The sequence below is a fragment of the Cupressus sempervirens genome, chromosome 2 (genome assembly GCF_028749045.1).
Source record: "Cupressus sempervirens isolate cs-2001-9-10 chromosome 2, ASM2874904v1, whole genome shotgun sequence".
NCBI lineage: Eukaryota > Viridiplantae > Streptophyta > Pinopsida > Cupressales > Cupressaceae > Cupressus > Cupressus sempervirens.
Genome location: NC_143119.1, coordinates 510,477,598 through 510,495,793, shown reverse-complemented (window position 1 = coordinate 510,495,793; position 18,196 = coordinate 510,477,598). Strand labels below are relative to the sequence as shown.

At 37.4% G+C, this 18,196-nt stretch overlaps 1 protein-coding gene across 2 annotated transcripts in view; it reads left to right on the top strand.

Annotated features, from left to right (window-relative positions):
• Positions 1-18,196, top strand: part of LOC149573218 (pleckstrin homology (PH) domain-containing protein) — a 380,091-nt gene that overhangs the window by 235,741 nt on the left and 126,154 nt on the right. For both annotated transcript variants that reach the window (XM_089814397.1, XM_089814396.1), the window contains exons 42-44: positions 14,553-14,712; positions 15,697-15,963; positions 16,046-16,243. In XM_089814397.1, the coding sequence (XP_089670523.1) occupies positions 14,553-14,712; positions 15,697-15,963; positions 16,046-16,243 (625 nt within the window). The remainder of the gene's footprint in view (positions 1-14,552; positions 14,713-15,696; positions 15,964-16,045; positions 16,244-18,196) is intronic.

Sequence of the window (18,196 nt, the reverse complement as noted above, 5' to 3'; positions counted from 1 at the left end):
TTTTTCAATTGTTTAAGGTCAAGAAGGCATTTGTTAAGCTTTCAAAGTCACCAATATGGTTCTAAAAAAATGTACAAACTAGGAACCATGTACTGGACAAGTACCACTACCTCCTACACGTACATCAATAGGAAGGGATTATGTCTAGTTGTTACTTTATATATCGTATGGTACACCCAAAATAATGTTGGTAGTCTTTACTCCTAGTCCTCTTCGATCCTACAAGATTTAAATATCATGGATACAAGTACTTTTTTGGTAGATTCTACATTCCCTTTAGCATGCAATTACTACGGGCTTGATAAGTTATGGAAGATTTTAACCTTTGTTGCCAATAATCATTTGACAGGATTCACAAAGTGCACCCCTTGGTCATTGGCGATCTATATCAGAATCCCATACCTTGTGACAACCTACTTGTAGATAAATCTTGTCATTTTGAGTGACAATATTGTCTGGTAGAGCCCTTTCCATCACTTGCTTGTGAGGTACTATATGGCCACCACAATATATTTGCATTTGTGTCTTTGGTTCACCTTTGAAGGATCCACCGAAGTCTATCCCCCATCTTTCAAATAGTTATTGGGTCTACAAAGGGAATAGTGGCATGAAGTCACACTTGAGCTGTTTATTAGCTCGTTGGAAAGTTTAACATCCTCCTTATCACTCGTGTGTCAATGTAGTTTGTGAACAACCACTAGCATGTTAAAAACACCTTAAATATAGTGATGTTGGGTCCCATGTGGCCACTAGTCAAGCCTCCACAAGCTGCCTTCAAAACTCTTGGCATTTTCTTGTACATGACACATTGCCACAATTTATTGCCTAGGCGCATCTTCTAGAGCATTCCATTGATGTGTTGGATTATTTTTCTTTTCAGTGCTAACCTCCTCTTGCTAGGGGGCATTTCCCTCAAAAAGGTCAGTGTGGACAATTACTCCTCAACCCCACATACTATTGTGGTAGTCTTGCGATCTGAAAGAGATGTGCAATGGGGAAGTCTTTGTTCACCCCTTCAGTCAATTCCCATGATTTGATCCAAGAAAATAGGTAAGCGATTATGTTTCTTTAACTCAAGCTCACAATGATGGCGAATGTAAATTCTTGTAATAAAAATAACCATTATGTAATAACCCCAATCGGTTATAACTTCAACAAACACCAAATTATTTTATAATTCAGTTGTTTAACATTTCGTCAAACACTTTGCAAGCAAGCTTTGATACCATTGTAATGAGCCTTGCTGGCTCTCAAACAATTTGTGATGAAAAATTGATTCTTTTTTTTGGTTTTGATGTTCTGCAATTTTTTATACAACTATATAGCAGCAAAATAGAAGATATTGTGATAATAATTTGAACTCAAATATTTGGAAATTACATAAGGAATATACAACTGAAAATTTCAGATTTTAATACAAGTTTAGAGATTGAGTATTTTCACAAAATATCAACAACAAAGTTAATAAAATATCCCCTATTATCTAAATCAACAATACTAAGAAAAATTAGAAGTTACAGTCCATGAACTTATGTGTGGACATGCTTTGAAAACCCTCTAAAATGAAGACGAGCAGTAGCAAAATAGTTCTCCAACAAACAAATGCAATTGCAGATATGTTGCTCTCAAAGTGCAGATAGAGAATAATGCCCGACAACAGATATAAACGGTGCCCAACCAACTCCAAATTAAACATCACACAATTTGATATAACAATTCCAGTGAATGCCTTTACAAATTCCAAAACAATCTCCAACAACAAGAAAAATTAATCCTTTTCTTAGCAATTTTATACCTTAGCACAATTGCAAATGCAATGCTCAAAATGAAAATTCAAAATTGAATCTACAATACTTCAACTGTAGATCCCAAACCCTTATACTTCAACAAGGGTACAAAATTTCAGAACTTCCGAAGTATCACAAAGACAACAAGAGAAAAATAATGTTCAATCGAATGCCTTACTCATCGAATGGGCTCATATTTATAATCTCCAAATGACACAAAGTTTCCTAAATGAACTTCACTTAAGAAGCTTCCCACACACACCATTATATTATAATAAAGTGCCATTATAATCTAATTTATTAATTGATTTTGGCTCTAAAAATGACCTTTTCCACCATAACTTAATATTCTAACACATAAGGTCACTGTTTCTTGTTCCCACGATTTAAAACTTTTCGTTGCGATTCCAATGCGCTATGATATTGAGGTGACCAACCAACAACAACAAAAAATAGCAACCTCAGCATATTTACATGAATAATAATAATAATTCACTTGTCTTGCGAAAACAACTGAAGAAGCGTCAAAATTGAAATCTGACAACACCAAAGTGATCTTGATGATGAATGAACATAAGGGGGTGACTTACTATAAATAGATGCTCTCTCTAAGATTCTTGGAGCTTAAACCGGAAGCCCGAAATAAAAATTAAGAGCATTCTCCAACTCCTCTAACTCAACTGAGCTCATTGGAACCAACAGATTGACTTACTATAAATAGTAAGTCACTCAAATGGAGCCAAAAACACCATAGGTTGCTGGAAAGTCTATAACCACACAATTGAGACCCACAAGTCCCATTGTCAACTCACGAGGGTCATGATGGTGAACTGACCTAGCAATTGCAGGAGTCTGCTAAAAATGGGGACATTATAGTCCTCCCTCCTTGGAACAAAATGAACATCACAATCCACCTGGATCCCAAAGTTAGAAATGTGTACTATCCCTGGTGTATACAAGCAACTCCTATAGCATCAACACCCAAATATCAAACATCATTATCAAAATTATCTGAAAACTAATGCGAGATGCTAATGAAGGTAACAACTCATCGCAACTCAACGCAATTGAAATACCAACTCTGTCAACACCTGAGTCCCCATCAAACTGATACTCACACCAAACTGTACTGTGGAGATGGTAACAACCATAGGTACCTGGAACACTACCACCAACTCGAACCTTTGCCAAATTTCCCTAGGTGTGTAGATACTGCAAGGGATCTAATTTGCAGCTATCAATCCCATTTGCAACAGATGGTGCTAACCCATCTCATAGTGGATGGTATGAAACTGGAGCCAACCCACACCAACGCGAAACCAAATCCTCTACTTGTGGGTCAAAATAAAAGTAATGAGCACTCCTCATAGTTTAATTTTGATAAAAACTCCCAATCTTTGTCAAGGGCTCATCAGTATCAGTTTGCGAATTAGAAGGTGGCTTCAATCTCTAACTCTGAACTATTGGTTGGGCAGGATCCTAGGGAATCCTCTCAGAAAACCTAGGATCCTAGGCAATCCTGTCAGTACTCTTGTTGGGCTATCCACCAAGAGTACTGACACATCTACCGATCTCTGTGAAATGAGTCCATCATCAACACTGCAGCTAGGACTAACAGGTGCCATACTAAATATAGGTACATCTGCATCATGGACACCTGTCAAGGAAAACTCAATCTTCCTTCCCTGCAACTTCGATGCCGACCTTCTAAAGGCTGAAACCATATACCTCGCTGCCCTGTTAACCGTCTCTGGATTCAACAAGCTCTCTATCATCCTTTGCTAATGAAGCTTAAGTTCTTCTATACTCTCAAAGAATTTAATTTCCTGCTATCTTCCTCACTACTCCGCTAGCTCCCAAAACTACTAGGCCTCATGCATCTGTCCATAGTTGAAAAAGCTAGAGTGCTGGTCACTCCGCAAATAACAATAGATCTTAAAATCAAATAACTTTCCGATCCCACAAGATGGCAAGAAATTGCTCTGATACCACTCTAATAACCCCAACCACTTATTACTTTATCCTAAACACCAAATTGTTTTATAATTCAGTTGTTTAACATTTCATCAAACACTTTGCAAGCAAGCTTTGATACCACTATAATGAGCCTTGTTGGCTCTCAAACAATTTGTGATGAAGAATTGATTCCTTTTTCTATTTTTGATGTTTTGCAATTTTTGATACAACAATATAGCAGCAAAACAGAATATATTGCAATAATATTTTGAACTAAAATATTTGGAAATTACATAGGGAATATACAGCTGAAAATTCTAGATTTTAATACCAATTTAGATGCTAAGTATTTTCACAAAATATCAACAACCAAGTTGATAAAATATCACCTATTATCTAAATCAACGATACCCAGAAGAATTAGAAGTTACAGTCCATGAACTTACATGTAGACATGCTTTGAAAACCCTTTGAAATGAAGTCTAGCAGGAGCAAAAGAATTCTCCAACAAACAAATAAATTGCAAATACGTTGCTCCCACAGTGCAGATAGAAAATAATGCCTGACAACAGATATACACGGTGCCCAACCAACTCCAAATTAACCAACACACAATTTGATATAACAATTCCAGTGAATGCCATCACAAATTCCAAAACAATCTCCATCAGCAAGAAAAATTAAACTTCTCCTTAGCAACAATTAATACAGTAGGAGAAAAAAGAGAATTGTATACCTCAGCACAATTGCAAATGCAATCCTCAAAATGAAAACTCAAAATTGAATCTACAATACTTCAATTGTAGATCCCAAACCCTTATACTTTAGTAAGGGTATAAAATTCAAAACTTTAGAAGTGTCACAAAGACAATAAGAGAAAAATAATATTCAATTGGATGCCTTACTCATTGAATGGGCTCATATTTATAATCTCTAAGTGGCATAAAATTTCCTAAATGAACTTCACTTAAGAAGCTTCTTGCACACAACACTAAAATATAGTAAAGTGCCATTATAATTTAATTTATTAATTGCTTTTGGCTTCGAAAATGACCTTTTCCACCATAACTTAATATTCTGACACGTAAGGCCATTGTTTCTTGTTCCCATGATTTAAAACTTTTTGTCCCGATTCCAACGAGTTATGATACTGAGGTGACCAACCAACAACACCAACAAAACTAGCAACCTCAGTTAATTTAAATGAATAATACTAATAATTCACCCATCTTGCGAAAATAATTGATGAAGCATCATAATCGAAATTTGACAATACCAAAGTGATCTTGATGATGAATGAACCTAACGGGGTGACTTACTATAAATAGACACTCCCTCCAAGATTCTTGGAGCTCAAACCGGAAGCCTGAAATAAAGATTGAGAACATCCTCCAACTCCTCTAACTCAACTAAGCTCATCGGAACCAACAAATTGACTTACTATAAATAGTAAGTCCCTCAAACGGAGCCAAACACACTACAGGCTGCTGGAAAGCCTATAACCACACGACTGATACCCTCAGATCCCACTGTTAGCTCATGAGGGTCGCGATGGTGAATTGACCTAGCCAACTGCAGGAACGTACTAAAAGTTCGGACATTACACATTAGGTCACATGGCCTTTGATGATGAGTTTGTTCACCATGTATATCAATACATGGTGGTCCACATAAAATGTGAACGGTATTGCTGGAAGGTAATGGAAAATTTATGCACAGAGTGCACTATTACCAATGCCTCCCTCCTAGTTATGCTTGATGTAGGAGCATCCTAGGTTGTTTGGTTATTTTGCAACAAGTTGCAGATGGCTTGGTGGATTCGTTTTGCCTTCTTTCACCAAGTTGGCTTGACATGGCTTGGTGCACATGTTCGCCTAGTTATCTTTTGCTTTGCTTTTCGAATTGTTCTCTACTTCATTCACTGAGTGTGTTCAGTGGCTAGTTTGAGTTTGTTCGGTGATTCTTGCTTCCTTTGTTCACCGATTTGTCTATTTGCTTCTTCTTTGAGAGCCAACCTTTGTAATTAATTTGTTTTTTGAATTTAATGAATGAGATCAATCATTGGGAAGCGTGTGGACTTGTTTTGGGTTTTGCTTTCTCCAATGCAAATGTAGAGTCTTCTATAAGTCATTTTGGCAAGTATAAATAGGGAATTGAGTCTTAGGTTTCAGTATGCTTTGGGAACGCTAGGAATAAGAAGTATAAAGCTTGAAAGATCTCAGATCATGCATGATGTATGAGGAAACTATTCTGTAATTGAAACCCTGTATTTGGGCACAACTAGGAAGGCCTTACAGCCCAACATGTATGAAGTAAATTATTGAATTGAATCAACAAAAAAATGTTGTTTTTCTTTCTTTGTAGCATTGTCTCTTGGTTATTTTGCTTTCGTTGTGTTAACAAGGTTGTAGCTGGATGAGCCTTCAGTCGTAGTTATCATCCAACCCTGTGTTAGGTGGTATCAGAGAAAGGTTTTGTTCTTCTAGAGTTTGGGACCGTAGAGAACCCTAGTTGGGTTGGTTGTAGGGTGGCAGATCTGAGTTCTGACCTATGACTTGCAAAGGGTTATGATCTTACAGGAGCCTTTTGTCAAGATTGTTCGAGGTTGAAGGAATGTAGACAAATGCCATTATGGACATGTTGAGACAAATTGCAGCCAGATTTAATGTTGTTGAGACAGCCCAAAGGAGATGAGTACATCTTGATGATATTAGTGATGATGAAGTAGTGGTAGCACCTAATCCAGAACCTAAAGTAGAAGAAGATGCAGAAAGTTTTAAGAGTTTTCTCTAGGAAAAATTCTAAAATTGCCATTAAGTTGCTAGTTATGATGGCAAACTAGATACTAGTGCCTTTTTGGATTGGATCTCTGAGATGGAGAAGTTCTTTGACTATGAAGGAACCCTTGTTAATAGGAAAGTGAAAACAATAGTCACCAAGTTGAAGGGTCATGCTTGACTTTAGTGGGAACATTTGCAAACAAATAGACAGAGGAAAGGAAAAGAGAAGATTAGAACTTGGGTGAAGATGATAGGAAAACTAAACAATAAGTTTCTCTGTATAGATTACTAGGTTAATTTGTTGAAGAAAATGCAAAACTTGAGGCAAGAAGATATGATTGTAAAGCCTTATACTGAGGAGTTCTACAATTTAGATATCAAATCTGGACATATGGATGATGATGTTGAGAAAGTCGCTTGAATGAAATGCATTGAGGACTGCGATTCAAGATAAGATTAATTATGTCAAGATGGATACTATGGAAGAAGCATATCGGTATGCCTTGAAATCTAAAGAGGTTTTGACAAAGTGGCGTGAATATAAACAAAGAGGAAGAGGAGGAAGATTTTAAAGAAGTAGGGGCAGATCTTATGGAGAAAATAGGAGATCTAATGGTACAATGCAAGATGAAAGCAAAAATGAGTGGAAAGATGAAGATAAAGGCAAGACCAAGTGGAAAGGCAGTAGTTCACACTAAAGAAGAGGTAGTTCTTACCAAGGTAGTCATAGTAGAGAAGGATTTCGTGGAACTTGTTTTAAGTGCGGAGAAGAAGGTCATAGAGCCTTCGAATGGACTCACTTTGAAAAGAAGACATGTAATAATAGTAGAAATGCCTTGTCTCAAGAAGAATCTTTGGGTTGACCTATTGAAATTGAAAATGGAAGGATCTTGATGATGAGGAGAACCTTGTGGAATGAGAAGGCAAATAAGGAACTTGTTTTAAGAAGAAGTATGTTCAAGACCAGATACAAGATTGCCGAAAAATGTTGCAAGTTAATCATTGATTGTGGCAGTTCAAATAACTTGGCATTTGAGGAATTGATTAACAAGTTGTAGTTCTAAAGGCTGAAACATCCTAAATCATATCATATTGCTTGGATTAGAAATGAGCATAAGTTACTAGTATGTGAACAATGCGTTGCAGAATTTAAGATTGGAAATATTATGATGAAGTCCTGTGTGATATCATGCCTATGGATTGTTTCCATATTCTTCTGGGCAGACCTTGGTAGTATGATAGACAAGTAGTGCATAATGGAAGATTGAATCAGTATACCATTTGGGCTAATGGAAGGAGACAATTATTATTATCCTTAATAGAGAAACCAAATGAAGATCATCGTACATTAGTTAGGATTTTCCTAGTGAATGGAAATTAGTTTATCAAAGATGTGAAGAAGCTAAATGTTTCCTTTGTTGTAATTCCTAATACACTGAGTTGTGACAATATTAACCAAGTTCTAACAGAAGTTGAACAGTTGCTCACCGAGTACAAGGAGATTGTTTCAGAGAATGTACTTGATGGTTTACCACCAGTAAGAAGTATAAGTCATTGTATGGACCTGATTCCTAGAGCTAATTTGTCGAACAAAGTACCCTATACATTGACACCAACCGAGAATGAAGAACTTAATAGGCAAGTACGTGAATTGTTGCAGAAAGGTTTGATCAGAGAAAGTTTGAGTTTGTGTGCAGTGCATGTTGTATTGGTACCTAAAAGGAATGGAGGGTGGAGAAATTGTACTGATTCTAGAGCAATCAATAAGATCACAGTAAAGTATAGGTATACAATCCTAAGGATAGATGATATAGTGGATTGTTTTAGTAGTGCAAGATACTTTTTCAAGATTGATTAGAAGAGTGGATATCATTAGATTAGTGTTGTCGGTAAATATTGAGTAGCCGACGGGTTGATGTCTTCGGTAATTATTATGTAACTGACGGACCCCTTCAGGAAGGTTCTTCAGGAAGTATATGTAGACCATCCGAGATCATTGTAATCATCATCGTAAGCATTATGTAATCTCTTCGGCATATATGCAAATAATAAAAGGAGTACTACTATTACATGTTCTTGTTTAATTGTCTATATGCATTAATCTATTTACCCCATACGGTAAACATTTGGTGTCGTTGCCCCATGGACCTAGAACGACGACAAGGGAATGAAGACTAATGCTGAATCAGCTGAACAAAAATAAGAATAAGCTAAAGGAAAAGATGAAATATGCATAGCACAAGGGAATTTAATTTTGGCACAACAAGCCGAGTGCAGACAGAGGTTTCAGAAGATTGCTGACGGACACTGAAGCACCGAGGAATTGTTGGAAGAAGCAAGGTAGGAATTTCTAAACCTATATACGCCGAGTGAAGAGAATCTAGATGGAATGGAATTAACTCACACAGCTCGGAGTGTCGAGGGAGCATGAGCTTGGAGTGAACTCTTTGTCTGCGATACACTTCCAGAAGGACTTGAGGAAAACCCTTTTTCACCAAGTAACGTGGCTGTTGGAAATAAGATGACTGTCCGAAACAGCATGAGTGTTCAGAATAGCGTGCGTGTGCAGAACAGAGTGGGTGTGCAGAGTAGCACGGGTGTTCAGAACAGCGTGGGTGTACTGAACAACGCCCGTACAAAAATTCAAGTAATAATGGTAGGACCAAAGGAGAAGTTGCAAAGTGTGATGGTGATGGAACAACTGATCCAATCAGACACTGTAAGACATGCAAAACAATTTGGATGGCCAACGGTGTAATAGACACAGACAAATGGCTCCGCCAATTTCCAGTAACCCTAAAGGGTATAGCAATTGACTGGTTTGCCGACATCGATCCCCAAAAATTAACTACATGGACGAGAGTTAAAAAGGAGTTTATCACCGAATTGCAATTGTTGCGAGACGACAATGAGATCGTAGCAGAAATCTACACCGCAAAGCAAGGGAAAAATGAAACAGTCCATGTATATGCCAGAAAACTAAAAGAATTAATAAATAAAATGGAAAGTAAGCTGGTAGATGGGTTGAAAAAGAGATGGTTCATTGAAGGACTACGCCCAGAGTTGAGGAAGAAAATGAAGATTGTGCCGCCATCATCATACATTGAAGCATACAATCAGGTGATGGACTTAGAGAGCGAACAAAAGACGAAAAAGAAGAAGAAAAGTAGCTCATCCGACTCAGATGACGTGTCTTCAGAAGAAGATAGTAGTGGTGATGAAAAAGGCAGCAAGAAGGTTCGAGCTCTCCAAAAGGACATGATCAAAATGATGAAGGAATTTAAGAATATGCAGAAAGAGACGAAGGGAAACGAGCTATGGTGCACAAAATGTAAGATAGAAGGTCACACGAAGGGATCCTGTCCGAAAAACCAGTTCTGCAATATCTATCAAATTATGGGATATTCCACAAAAGGATGCCCCTTCAATATGAAAACAAGAGGACATCAACAAGTGCTTCTGACACAAGAGGCTTCTACATCAGGAGGGAGAGGAAAAACCAACAGTGATGGTGCCACTTCGGGTGGGTACAGAAATAATAGAAGAGGGCAAAACACCAATACCAACAACAATAATGGAGGCCGCAGTCGAATTCAATACGAAGCAAACGGCCGCCCAATTGTTCAATGCCGAGCATGCAATTTGTGGGGCCAGTTTGCTCAAAACTCTACATCGACAAATGCACCAAAGTTGTTATGCCGATGGTGCGGTCCTGGAGATCATGAAGATGCCAAATGCTCAAAATCAAGAGTCAATTTGATCACCATCGAGACCGATGAAGAGGAGTTTCTGGCAATCACATGGAAACAAGCAACACTGTACCCCAACCCGACGGAAGAAAAGAAGAGATTGGAAGAAGCACGGGCGGAAATTGAGAAAGCAATGCAGGCAAAGAAATCACAATTGAAGGACACTATCGATACCTCAACAAGGAACTGCACAGAACAGAACATCATACGACAGATATTACAAATTGAAGTACCAGTCAAGTTAAATGGTCTGATCCTCACAATGCCTCAACTACGGACAACACTCATGAACATAGCCCCGACTGCTAAATTACCAGGAGAACTTGGAAGGGAGAAGGAAAGTGGAGCAAGTACAACAGACCCAATACTGCTAGCCCTCACATCCAGACGGCATCCGACGGTCGTAGAGATGGGCATATTAGGAACGGTCCTTTTAGACACAATTGTGGACGGAGGATCAAGGGTAAACGTCCTACCAGAAGATACTTGGAAAAAGTTAGGACAACCTATGTTGTGGCCACCAACCTTCCAATTGCTCATGATAGACCAACACAGGATCAAACCATTGGGAGTCCTGATGGCACAACCAATGACTATCGGAACATAGTAAAAATTCCTGCCCGACTTTGTCGTCATCCCACTGAAGAGGAGAGGATATGACACCATTTTGGGCCGAGGATGGCTTGTACAAGCAAGGGTTAAGCATGACTGGAAGAAGAATACACTATCAATGGAAAGCAGGGGACGACGATTCATTATTGATTTACACACACAAATCGTGGGCGAAGAAGACGTATCATCTGATTCCAAAGAAGAGGATAAAAGAAAGCAGCGATTGGAACCCAATGATGAAAAAGTCCTACAGTTGGAAGGTGGATCGATGAACGATGATTCGGATTCGGTGAACGGCTTTTTCCACTGGCAGATGGGGGATTACGAGGTCTTTTCGAGCTGTAATATGTTAAGGGTTGATGAAGGTGAGAAAGAAGAGGGAAATGAATGTTTGAAGGAATATAGAGAAGCGGAAGAAGGAAAGGCAGTTACGACAAAAGCTGAAGGGAAGAACATAGAGTATGAACCCAGAAAAAGGGAAGATTCCATTGTACGGTACACAATAAACAAACAACGTAGAAAGAAAATGTTACGTCGAACCACGGATATAGTAGAAAGGTGCTGGCAGCAAGGAAAACACATCATATGGCCTACACAGAAAACAAAGAGGAAGGGTTTAATAAAAACTTTAGTAGTACGGAGTGAAGGCTCTAAAATCAAGAATGCAGTTATTGACAACAAGGAGTGGTAGCTGACGGAATTCATGGTACTGAGTTTCGAGAACAAACTGGGCGATATGGAAAGCTTGAGGGAAAGGTTGCATAGTCTGAAAAAACTCGAGGAGAAGCGGCTATTGGGACAATGGGCTATGGAGGTGATGCAGAACAGGTGCAAAGCATGGCATGATAAACACTTGAAACTGAACAAATTCCAATCGAGACAGCTAGTGTTGAAATATGACAAACGAAACGAAATTAGACTAGGCAAGTTTAAAGTCAAATGGGTCGAGCCATACCAAATCCAAGAAGTAGGGGATAATAGAGCAATAAAGCTATGTACATTGGACAGACTGGAAATTTCAGAAACGGTGAACGGTTCCAAGTTGAAAATATATCATGCACGAACTGTTCCGTTGTTGACGAATATCAAGGAACAGTAAAATTTTGAATTAAAAAAAAAAAAAGAAAAAAAAAAGAAAAAGAAAAAATTGAAAAAAAAAGGGGTTATTAGTCACCGTACAACAACCACCTGATAACCATTGTATGGTGTTTTATAGTGCCTTCACCGTACAGGAAAAAAGGGGAGAGGAGTGTTTAATAGAGGACGTCATACAAAAAATATGCTCCCACAATATGAACGGCAGATTTCTTATACACAGGGTGCAGCAAACATAAGCAAGAGGCAAGTCGACAAGGATCCCTATCGTACGGACTTTTTGTTGCCCCTCCGTACTGTAATTCTTCAGGCAAATGTGTTTAAAACACCGTACGGCCCCCTTGCATAATAATGGTTCCATACTTCTTTTTGCATCAAAGAGATTAATTAGTTTCGCCTTCTCCCAAGCTATTATAAAGACTGTATGGTGCAACAAATTGTGTAAGGTATGAAAGCCGTACAGCGATAGGGAGTTGAAGTAGGGTCCGTATGGAGGGCAAAACTAAAGAAGCCGTATGCAAGAGAAGTACGGTGTAGAAGATAAGGGAAGTTGGTAAGTATTTTGCCACACCGCATCCTCATTGTCACTGTATGGGCTTGCTCAGTTAGAGGTCATCGTCTTGGGAGAGCTATTTTGGTTTGGGTTTTGCAGACATCTTCCAAGCAGTCAGAAGAGAAAGGAGCCAAAAAAAAATAAAGACGACAAATCGAAACAGTTATGAATGAGTAACATATGATACTGAAGGGAAGGGAAAGACATAACAAGTAGTAAAACATAAGCAGTTGCCAGAAAGAGTGTGGGATCAGAAGAAAATCACAAAAATGGTGTATTCCAAGACCCCCAGTCGGTGCAGTTATCACTCGTGGGAAGTCTGACTAGTTGATGAGACCTGGACCTGTTGCAAGCATAGAGTGTTTGTGTACCAGAGGTGGAAAGATCAATGAAGGAAGCCTTTCGAGAGGGGTGATACGCTTTGAGGTACTTGGAGTAGGTGTTGGACGTGAAGCTGTCTTGGTGGATGCATAGAGAGCTTAGGAGGAGCAGATCATCTGGTTGAAGGCAGTACAGCGACACTTGGCTCAATGTACCCAGGAGTTGGAAGCAAAGAAAGCAGCATGGGTGGCTATCAAGGTCAACTTGATTAAGGAGACAGTATTGTATTAGTAGAGGCTGCAGATGCAACGTGCTTTGGAGACCAGTTTGGTGCAGGCACGCGACGAATGTGAAAGTGGTGTGACAGAAGCAGATCTATCTTGTTGTAGTTAGTCAATTCATGTAGTCTATTTTGTTAATCTGTCTTGGATATTTTTGTAATTGTCATCCGGAGACGACTTTTTCTTTTGTGGGGGATGATGTTGTCGGTAAATATTGAGTAGTCGACGGGTTGATGTCTTCGGTACTTATTATGTAGCCGATGGCTTCCTTCCGGAAGGTTCTTTGGGAAGTATATGTACACCATCCGAGATCATTGTAATCATCATCGTAAGCATTATGTAATCTCTTCAGCATATATGCGAATAATAAAAGGAGTATTGCTGTTATATGTTCTTGCTTAATTGTCTGTATGCATTAATCTATTTACCCCATACAGTAAACAATTAGAATCATATAAGGTGATGAGGGGAAGACTGCTTTCAAAACAAAAGATGGTTTATATGAATGGTTGGTTATGCCTTTCGGTTTAACTTATGCACCGAGTACTTTTATGAGGTTGATGAATAGGGTTTTAAAGAAATTTCTGGGTAAGCTTGTGATCGTATACCTTGATTATATTCTGATATTTAGTAAGACTATAGAAGAACAATTCTTACTTATTAGTTAAGTGTTGGAGAAACTGAAAGAAGAAAAATTGTTGATTAATTTGAAGAAATGTTCATTCATGAAAGAGGAGATTGTGTACCTTAGTTTTGTTTGTTTTGTTGATGGTTTGAAGATGGATCCCGAGAAGGTAAAAGCAATTCTTGACTGGCCTACACCTAGGAATGTTGGGGACGTTAGATCATTTCATGGATCAGCAAGTTTCTAGAGGAAGTTCATCAGACATTTCAGTTAAGAGTACCAACCAGTAACCATCTGCAACAACTCAGAAGTAATTGCCATTACACAGGTTATTCGCTAACTACATCTTTTATTTACAAGAGCAGCAGCACTACCTTCTACGTCCTCATCCCTTTTATGAAGGGCTCTCCAATCAGAGAAAATCACCAACTGAAATGCCTTTGCCTTTTAAAGATAATATAGAAATGACACAGCACCTCTAGTATCGAGATAACACTACTATTTTTGGCTTATCCTTCAAGTAATCATATCACCAATACTTTGTACAGCCATGATGCCTTATCTATGTATTTGTTCTTATGCATGATGGATGATTAGTCTCGATTAATTTAAAATTTTACTGTTAGAGTTCGGGCTTTAACATTTTATGCAAGTAGATTATAGGAATATAACTTTCAGGCTAACAGGGGATTTATATTTCCATTCGTTGAACTCCACACTGCTTTAATATTATCTGTTACTAAACTAAATTTGGACTTTCCTGTCACTCATTTAATTGCTTTGGCCTTTGCAGATATCAACATGATAAGAATTCTGCTGCACCATCTCAAGTACGCATGTCTTTTACGAAGGATCTGAATATGAATGTTTCAGTTGCTAACGTGAATATGATTCTTGAAGCATATGCCAGCTGGAATAAACTTAATGAAATGAAAAGATTGTCAAAATCTAAGGTATATCTGATACAACATGGCATTTTTTGTACGCCATTATCTTTAAAGTATAGCTAAAGTGATTTTAAAGTCAGATTTTGAATTTGAATGATCAAATTTGCTTCTTTTTTCCCTCTTAGTATATATGAATCCATTCGCATATTGATTCTAGGCCATTCGACCTTGTATAGGGTGAGGTAATGAGTTTGTAGAATGGAACAGAACTTGTAGTTATACTATCAGCTGCTCCAAAATTATTTGCAATTATTTCTGATACCGTGAGCCTCTTACAATTAATAATCACAGTTTGTCTACAAGTTTCTTTGGAAACTCATTTTGCATGATAGAATCATGTATAGCAGACAGAATTGAGTGTATTAAAGGGGGGTAAAAAATGGGTGGCCCAGTCCAAGGGAAATGAAAGCAATGAAGGAATCCTTTGTTTAAAGGGAAAAAAGTAAATTTGATTATCAGTATCATTTCCTCCATTTTTTGGCTATCTATAAAGCATTAATAAGCAAGTGCTGGTACCAAATTCAGAAGTAGCATAAATAAAATTCCTGTAACAATGACCTACTTTTTTGTTTTCATTCTCCAGAGTTGCTTTATTTATCAGATTTTGTGCTGGCATTTGGTTGGTCGATTAGCAATGTCCTCAGTTTTATGTTTATTTTTCATGTTTGTCTTCTACTGTCATTATCCTCTATAGATTTTTGTTTATCTCGAAGAAATTTATAAAAACTTGAAATACAATAATCGGTATCATTTTTAGCATTATTTTCTCAACCAGACAGCAATAATAAGCAATATTGGCATTGACTGGAAGAGTAGCACTAATCATTTTTTGGCATGTCCAGTACGTTTCTCTTTATTGAAAGTTGCTTTATGTATCAGTTTTTGTGCTTGTATTTGTTGAAAATTTCCTCAGTTTTTGGTTCACTTCTGTCTCAGGCTATCCATTATTCTGTAAGGTTTTTGTTTGACAAGAATTTATTGAGTGAACAGGAACAAAGATTGTCAACTTCTAGGAGATATCTTTTGGAGATAAATCAGAGGAATGCATACTACATGATACCACAAAATAAGCTTGGTCAGGATATATTTCTTCGAACAGTTGAATTTGATGGGCAACCAGAAATTATGATTTTGCCATCTGGAAATATGATTACCATTAAGTTGCCTGCATCAAAAAGCATTTTGGATTCACATTCTAAGGAAAACCTGAAGAGGACACCATCAAAGCTTATAGCTGTAATAATTGGAGATGCAGAGGTGAGTGGACTTACCAAGGAAAATAATTTCATGTTTTCATATATGGTATATTTCTGAACTTATGTTTTCATTGGAAATGTAGCTACCTGTATATGAACAGATAGATGGTCTTCAATATATGGTAGCAGTTCGTATTATCCCTCAGCACCCAACATCTGATGAAACCCAACCACATGAGCAGAGTGCACGTACTACTTGTGCAATTCCTCACCAAAATTCATCCTCTCAAATCATTAAAGTGCAGTGGAATGAAGTGTTTTACTTTAAGGTGGACACAGTGGTGCGTACAAAATCGTATGATCTGTTAGAAATTTTAGTAGCAAGGTTTCTAAAATTTTGATCGAAAGTGTTTAATGCTAATAGTTTAAAATTTCCATAATTTTAGATTCATTAGCTTTTCAGCAATTCAAATAGGCAATGGGGTCTTAGAACTTCTTTTTTTTTTTAAATGATTTTAAACAAGCTTTTTAAATCTTATTTAAATACAAATATTATACATAAATATATTTCATTTAGTTGCCATTTTTTTGTAGCTTAAAGATGTGCATGTAGGGATTCCATGTTTCACTGGTTTTTTTATGCTCTAAATGGCAGTGCTCTTTAGTTTCCTGAATCTGCAAAACGGTTATTATAATGTAATTGCTGCCGTTTATTTGTAATTTTTTTAATGTTTGTGAAACCTTTATATCATTCATTTTACTCTGGAAATGTGTTCTTTGCAATAAAAGAACAATCTATTCATCTATGACCTAGGTCTGTAGTGCTGTGCGTGACATTCTCTAGTGGAAGACTTAATACATTGGGCCCTTCAGATCTGAAAGATGGGTGTTTTCCCTGTAAGCATAATCGAATGAAAATACTTAAAACCAATGTTTTAATGTCCTGTCACTATTTGTATACAGAAAATGTAAACAGCCTAAATTAAGAACTAATGTTGTATCTACTTTCAGGCATTTCCTGAAAAAGAAACAGCTGTGCCTCAGACATGTATGAAGTAGGCACAACCATTAGATGAGACAATTAAGCAATACTAAAAAGCTTCTTATGAATTGCAAATCAAAATAAATCATGTGCTATACAAAAGATTTTGGTGAAACTGAGCTGTCAGAATTGCCAGTTTTGGGAGGTCCAGTCGTTGCTAGCACACCATAAAATCAATTGCTCATATTGGATTGTTTGCAGACTGAGCTGAGTCTTACTTAATCCTACGTGTGCTATTCTTCAATTAGCAGTAGCACAATCTTTTCCCCAAACTTGTACCACATACTTACCTATGTACATGGAAATATATGGGTACAATGAAAGATGCCAATTCTTTGGATGGAGCCAAGGAAGATATGTTAGGCCTCCTAATCTATTTTTGACAAAGTTGCATGGGTACAGATACAGATACAGAAATGATGTATCACAATCTACCAATTAAAGAAATTACCTATGGGGGTAACACCTATAGAAGAATAAAAAAACAACAATCTATCGGTGATAATACTGTGAAGCTCAAGCTATAAAGTACTCTATAAGTTTTGTTATTTTCACTTTTAGAGTTTTTTTTTCCAATAGACTAATATCTGGATGTCTTGCTATCCCAAGATAGTTGATGAATGTACCAGTGCCCTAGATATCTCAAAAATGACGGAGTGTGCCTAGAAGCTTAAGAAATAAATGGGGTATCCTCAGGTACATCCCCATCAAATGAGGGCATCTTAGGAACATCCTTTGTTTTTCTTTTGCACTTGACAGAGTTTGAGATAGATCTCTAATTGCTGGGGACATTTCCTTGCTCAACTTTGCAATAATGAGCTAGATGCATATGTGCTGGTGAAGAAGATTTCTTTATGATTGTTTTTCTCCACCCTGAAGGATTTTGAGTAGGAGAAACTTTTACAAATACACCTAGAGAGATGATGGACAATTAACTGTGATAATGATAAGTATAAGTTTGACTACCTTAGGGTGTTTATGAAAATATACAAATACATATTTGCTAGGGATTGCATTTGTGGCAATTTGTCAAAATAATCATGTCAATTAAAGTGGGGTTCACATATGATATTTTGTAAGAAATATTTTCAGTTTCCAATCTACTAAATGTTTCTGAATTGTTTTATGATATTCTATAATAAAATTATTAATAATTTATAAATATGAATTGATAACTCTATGCAGTTGATGTTTCCAGTGCTACACTAAGCTGTAGCCCTGGGCTTGTGTTTGAATGTTTTTTCATTGTTAT